Source organism: Akebia trifoliata, chromosome 16 (assembly GCF_017979445.1).
Source record: "Akebia trifoliata isolate Shusen 1 chromosome 16, ASM1797944v1, whole genome shotgun sequence".
Taxonomy (NCBI): domain Eukaryota; kingdom Viridiplantae; phylum Streptophyta; class Magnoliopsida; order Ranunculales; family Lardizabalaceae; genus Akebia; species Akebia trifoliata.
Genome location: NC_141390.1, coordinates 5976482 through 5983314, shown reverse-complemented (window position 1 = coordinate 5983314; position 6833 = coordinate 5976482). Strand labels below are relative to the sequence as shown.

At 35.4% G+C, this 6833-nt stretch overlaps 1 protein-coding gene across 1 annotated transcript; it reads left to right on the top strand.

Annotated features, from left to right (window-relative positions):
• The first annotated feature begins 818 nt into the window (after window positions 1-818).
• On the top strand, window positions 819-5258 carry LOC147382428 (AP2-like ethylene-responsive transcription factor BBM2). The gene is made up of 8 exons (XM_086428118.1): window positions 819-1226; window positions 1319-1976; window positions 2245-2327; window positions 2643-2731; window positions 2829-2902; window positions 3021-3071; window positions 3859-3935; window positions 4068-5258. The coding sequence occupies exons 1-8, from the start codon at window positions 1031-1033 to the stop codon at window positions 4931-4933; spliced, it is 2094 nt and encodes a 697-aa protein (XP_086284244.1). The 5' UTR covers window positions 819-1030; the 3' UTR covers window positions 4934-5258.
• The last annotated feature ends 1575 nt before the right edge of the window (window positions 5259-6833 follow it).

Here is a 6833-nt window from a genome sequence, read left to right as displayed (position 1 = left end):
GAGCGGGAGGAAAAGTTTGATGATTAGGACGAGGGGATATGCCCATGAATGAGGGGATATATATGCTTGAATGGAATGGGAGGAAGGTATGACCTTATGGGTGTTTAAGGATGATTGAGGGAGAAAGAGGTTTGAGAGGAGACCAATGAAAAAGGGGTTGGCCATGAGAGTGATAGTGGCAGGATTACTGACATGAAATGACTTGCCCCCCAACTGATCTTGAATGAATGGGTGTGGGGAGGGGCTGGGTTATTTGTCACATTTTGCCAGATTTTATATGCTCTCTACAGGTGTGCATGTGGGGGTATGTTATGGACAGAAAGAAAAAGACAGAAGAGAGAGATTTTCAAATCCCTCTATTATTATAATGTGGTGAGAATGGTATGTGTATCTAGTACTAAATAATTTGATTACAATGAAGAATATAGATTATCTTAGATGTCCAAAAGGAAGATATATACTAATTGTTTTAGCTTTGCAACACCACATGTGACCCATTGTATTAGGGTTGATAACATATAATCATATAAAAAAATGTAAGGCATGCAGATAAACCCAATGTGGCTGCTTTCAGCTGATCTAGATGTACATTGGTTTAATTTATAATTGACACATTGATCTCTTTTACAAATTAATTACCAAATTTTATTACTCTTTAATTTTATTTTATTTTTGGTTATCTTTAGGCAGTAGCAAATCTGTATTAATCATTGTTTATAGAACGTGTTAGGGTTTACTAATATACTTTTCTAGTGAAACCTTCTGTCTTCTTGGCTTTGTGGAGGAGAGAGTGAGTTGTATATAAACCTTGCTCTTTCTATTTTCTTACTTTGAAATGCTTCCTTCTCTTATTTTGATCTTTCCAAACCCCAATGCACTCCTCTCTAAAATTTCATATCACAGCACCACACCCATCTTCTGCTTCTTGTTTCTTTCCAAAGTTTCATGAGGAACTGCACTATCATCATTTTCATTAATTAGCACAAATACCATAACCAACAGATCTATCTCTCTATAACAAGTTTTTCAAATGGCTTCCATGAACAACTGGTTGGCTTTCTCTCTTTCCCCTACAGGATTCCCTTCACACACTGAAACCGATGTTTCAGGTGATTGCTTCGATCTAAGTTCTGACTCAACGACAACTCCCCTAAATCTTCCTTCCCTAAGACCTGATGCTCCTTTTGGTATCTTAGAAGCCTTCAACAGAACACATCAACAACATGGTCAGTTAATTTATAAAAAAAAAAATCAGAACTTTTCAAACCTTCTTCACATAGCTTCTAATTCTCTCCATCTCTTGTATTGTTTTTTGCAGAATGGAACGTTAAAGATTTAGGTATGAACTGTGATACTAACTATAAAACAAGTTCGGAGTATTTAATCCCATTCGGTGGCAGCTCAAGCACTACTCACAATCAACTAGACCATCAAGAGCCAAAGCTCGAAGATTTCCTTGGGAACTCTTTCTCAGATCATCATCAACAGAAACTTCACCATGGGTGCAACCCTATTACTGCTATGTACGATAATACTGGAGACTATATGTTATCGAACTGTTCGTTACAGCTTCCCGCAGCGTCAGTGGCAACATCGAACAATAGCGCTGGAGGCATTAATGGTGGAAGTATGAATAACAACTCAATTGGGTTGTCGATGATAAAGACATGGTTGAGGAACCAACCAGTACCTCCGCAGCAAGAGAACAAGAATGATGGCGGGAACAGTGCCGTAGTTGTTACAAACAACACACAAACATTGTCTCTATCAATGAGCACTGGATCACAATCAAGTTCCCCTATAAATCTTTTAGCCGCAGCTTCAGGCGGGGGTAGTGGAGTGGAGATTTCTTCGTTGGAAAACAAACAGAAGTCTACAACAACCGTTGATAACGAAAGTGGTCCTATAGAGGCGGTGCCTCGGAAATCAATAGATACATTTGGGCAAAGAACTTCCATATATCGTGGTGTAACCAGGTAATAGAGTCTTAGATATGATGCAAAGTAATAAGTAATTAAATGTTGCCATAAAAATCTTTCTCACCTGTTCATCAATGACAACTTTAATAGAGACAAAAATGATTAAAACAACTAAAACCATTCTTGAAGGACAAGAAGATCCAAGTAGTTTTCATTCCTACACTCTATAACTTATAATGCTAAAACCCATTTTATAAATCCACTCCTTAAGGCCAAGATGATCATATTTCTTTTGTCACTCTAATTTTTAAGTTTCAATGTACAGGCATAGATGGACTGGTAGATATGAAGCTCATCTATGGGACAATAGCTGCAGAAGAGAAGGGCAGACTCGTAAGGGAAGGCAAGGTATTTGCTTCATCTCTCTCTGTGCATTTAAATGTTTCCTTGACATTTGTCTTTACATACCTTTCTATTGGTTTTGTGCTAACCTCTATTCTTTTTATTTAATTTTTTTCCTTTTCTTTGCATTTCTTGTTTCATGATGTGGGTGTGGGGGTCTCATTCAACCTGTGTAGTCTATTTGGGTAAGTATAAGATGGTGCTTAGTTTATGCCTTTTGAGTAATATTCATCTTTTCATGGCTTTCTCTTTCTGGATCGTTTAAGATAAAAGGGGGTTTCTTTTTCTCTTTTTCTTTTTTTCTTTTTTGTTTTTGTATAGGTGGTTATGACAAAGAAGAAAAGGCAGCAAAGGCTTATGATTTGGCTGCATTGAAATATTGGGGTTCAACCACCACAACAAACTTTCCTGTAAGCCTAAGGTTTCCTAATTTAAGAAGAGCTTTATTTAGATTCTATATCACTGATTTCGGTCAGATTGATTTATATGTCAGTGGTATTTTTTTAGATTAGTAACTATGAGAAAGAGCTGGAGGAGATGAAGCACATGACAAGGCAGGAATATGTTGCATCTCTTAGAAGGTGCTTTTGATATATATCTCATGGCATAGAGGAAATTTGTTTCAAATTTGATTACTGTGATCAGCTTAGGAGATGAGGGTGTAAAGTTTTGACATTGTGACATTTGTTTTGGATGCAGGAAAAGTAGTGGGTTTTCTCGGGGTGCTTCTATTTATCGTGGGGTGACAAGGTATGAGTGCTTGCTAAATAGCATCATGAACATCTTTTTTGAAACTACAAGACTGAAAATGTCCTTGGGAGTATACATGAGCTTCAAGATTTTTTTTCAAATAAAGTGATTATATTAATTTGAAAATACACATCAGATTAGGAGCATACCCCCAATGATTTACAATGTTTGGAATCTAAAATTTAGCTAACCCATTTGATCATTGATCAGAAATCTTTCATCTGATTTGGAAGATCATTGAATTTGCTGAAAACTTTTCACACGAATTTCAAGATATAAATATTTTCAAAACACTGAATGTGAAGGATATGAATACAATAAGGATTTTCTAGAATAGTTACAGTCAGAATATAGAAAAAAGAAATTTATTAAAGTATCATAGAATCTTAATTGACATAATTGATCGATAATTTTCCAAACTAAAAATTCTAATGATTATAACCCTAAAGAAATATTCTGGGTATCCTGAACCAACCACAACAATGTTGTTAATACATTAACAATAATGTGTATCTCATTCACTTTTAAATATTGCTCTTCCATGCTCTAATAATAATTGTGGTAGTGATATTAATTCGTTTATTCAAAAGTGTACTTCAGGTGTCAAATGTATTGGTATTTTTCCAATTACAATTAAGAGATCATTTATATGGGACAGAGTTTGTGTTTGCAGCCTAGGATTGACACCACTCCAGCAATGGAATTGGACTTGTTGTTGCACATTGGTTTGTTAATACATGGATATAATTTCACAATTTTTAGGGAACTTACTTTGATATGTTAACAGGCACCATCAGCATGGAAGATGGCAAGCTAGGATTGGAAGGGTTGCAGGGAACAAAGATCTTTACTTGGGCACTTTCAGTAAGTCCCCTTTCCATGATTTTAAATAAGTAATCATAACATTTTTTTCTAAAGAAGCAACAAAGTAGAAGCAAACAAGGAATTTTTTTTTTTTTTCTTTTTTTTGTATTCTCAACTTTATCATTATTTTAGGCACACAAGAAGAAGCAGCTGAGGCCTATGACATTGCTGCCATAAAATTCCGTGGATTGAATGCAGTAACAAACTTTGAGATGAGCAGATACGATGTAAATAGCATAATAGAGAGCAGCACTTTGCCCATAGGAGGAGCTGCAAAGCGTCTAAAAGAAGTTGAGCAGACTGAAACAAGTGTCGATGGAAGGACAGATGTCGATAACATTACTGCGCAATTAACCGATGGAATTAATAACTATGGTATCCATCATCATGGGTGGCCCAATATTTCATTCCAACAAGCTCAACCATTGAGCATGCACTACCCTTATAATCAACAAAGAGGTTGGTGTAAACAAGAACAAGACGACATTTCCCCCCACAGCTTCCAAGACCTTCATCAACTACAATTAGGCAATACCCACAATTTCTTTCAGCCTAATGTGCTACACAACCTCATGAGCCTAGACTCATCATCAATGGAACATAGCTCAGGCTCCAATTCTATTATGTATGGAAATGGAGGGAGTGGTGGGAGCAATGGTGGCTATCAAGGAGTGGTGGGAGGGAACAACAATGGGTTTGTAATGCCTATGGTGCCTATTACTGATCAAAGCAACCAAAATCAAGAGAGTACTTACGGGGAGAATGAGGTGAAGCATTTGGGTTATGACAACATTTTAGCCTCAGATCCTTATAATAGTAGGAACGCGTATTTTATGTCACAGCATTCGTCACAAGGCATTATGAAGGCTAATGGATATGACCAGGGTTCTTCATGTAATAACTGGATGCCGACAGGAGGTCAAGCGCTTGCACCAAGGTTGAACAATCCTTCGGTTTGTCATGGAGCACCTACTTTTGCTGTATGGAATGACACATAGACAAATAGTAGGGACGAAAGATAGAAAGGAATAGAAGAAAAGGTCACGGGATAGAAAATGATAGATACAGCTTACTTCCTGATTTTGATTTTATTTTATTTTTTTCCATTTTTTTCTTTGCCTATCTTTTCTTTTTTTCTTAAGTTAGGAACTTAGATGTCAAAGCTTTTTTAACTGAGGATTTAGCTGAAGTTCAGTAATAGCATGTGACAAGTCTCATTCTCACTTGCTATGCATTTTGGGAACTTCAGATGGATGGATCCTGGGGGACGTATTACATGCTTTGTAAATCGGAATAACGAAATCAAGATACAGAGAATGGGAATTTTGCTCCAATCTAGACTACTCTTTCAAAGTATGAACTGAAAAAATATTTCTTCAATTTTTATTAGTATATGTGTTTTGTTGTGAATGAATTGCTGCAATTATTTCCTAAAAAAGAAAAAAATTATCCACACTAATGTGTGAATTGACATGGTCATGAATTATGGCGTGGTGAGAGCAAGAGAGGTTATGCTCCCGCATCAGTGTTTGATCTATTTCATACTAAAAACAGTAGGATTTGTAATTAACCTAATTTCTATCTGATTAAGTTGAAATAAGCAACATATTATTGAAGAAGAAATCTTTCACGCTAGATTTGAGAATGAATCTGAAAGAAGGACTATAAGAAATGTACGTTGAGGTGTATTTTTTTAATGGGTTCATGAGTCATTGAAGTGTATGATAGTTATAAACAAGGGTATCTTCATGTTTAATCAACATTATCATAATAACCAATGAGATTAGGCAAGTGATTCTAAAAAGATCAAAGTAATTTCAGGGGCATACACCCTACATTACAGACTCTAAACCGAATATAATTCAATGCCAATTTGTCCCCGAAGAACACCTTCAAGTTGCAAGATGGATATCACCCTCTAAATGAAAAATAGAATTATTTATAGATCTAAGTTTTTTATAATAATAATAAAAAAAAAGGAGAGCTGCTATTGGCACCCCAACTTTTACTTATTACACTCTGATTTCTTACATTATGTCTTACACCCCAATTGAAGATTAAAACATGGTTTTCAAGCATTACAAAGGTTTGGCTCAAATTATAATCTCAACAATATAACACTTGTTAAAACAATTCCAGTAGTTGTTTACAACTATGATTAAACTCATATAAAATCCTAAACTCGAAAATAGAAATCTAGTGAAGAAAAACGAGAGAGCTTCTATTGGCACCTTAACTTTTACTTATTCTCAATCATTCACTTATTTTCTTTATTTTTAATTGGGGTTGTAGATACTTGGGCTTCAAAACATTTGGGGTTTGAGCTCATCTACATGTGTTTAGGAATAGCTACCATTCAATTAATGTATGAATGAGCACCATAAAAGAGTTTTAAATTAAATCTACATTTTTTCTTTGGGTTGTGGTGACTTTCATATCCAAAGGATAGGGAAAGGTCTTCCTAAAGATTTTATGGTAAAGGAGTCCGGTTGAGGGATAAGGAAGGTGTTAGGCAACTTGTCCCTTCCAACCTAAGATGGTTATCAATGATTGATCAATGGTGAGATTAGAAACTCATTCTTAGGTTTTAAAGATAGAGGAAGTTATAGAAAATTTTAAGAAAATTGAATATAATTTATGTCTATAAAAATAGTAAATCAAGACGATGAGCAAACCCCTACTAGAAGTAGGTGTTTACTGGATTTTTTTGTGAGCCAAGGACTTTGATGAAAATTCACTTGGATTTCATCATTAGAAGTACCAAAGCTACTAAACAAGTTTATGTGCTCCCTCGGGAGACTTTATTTGTTAGTTTAGTTCTTATGTGATACTCATAGATTGAACAAAACCATGTTAGAACCAAACCTTATGTATAAAATTTTGTCCATTTTTGGGACT

Coding starts and splice junctions, on each gene's coding strand:
- LOC147382428 (XM_086428118.1), top strand. CDS start 1,031: ATGGCTTCCATGAACAACTGGTTGGCTTTCTCTCTTTCCCCTACAGGA. Junction 1,977..2,244: donor ATATATCGTGGTGTAACCAG/GTAATAGAGTCT, acceptor TTCAATGTACAG/GCATAGATGGACTGGTAGAT. Junction 2,732..2,828: donor CCACCACAACAAACTTTCCT/GTAAGCCTAAGG, acceptor GTATTTTTTTAG/ATTAGTAACTATGAGAAAGA.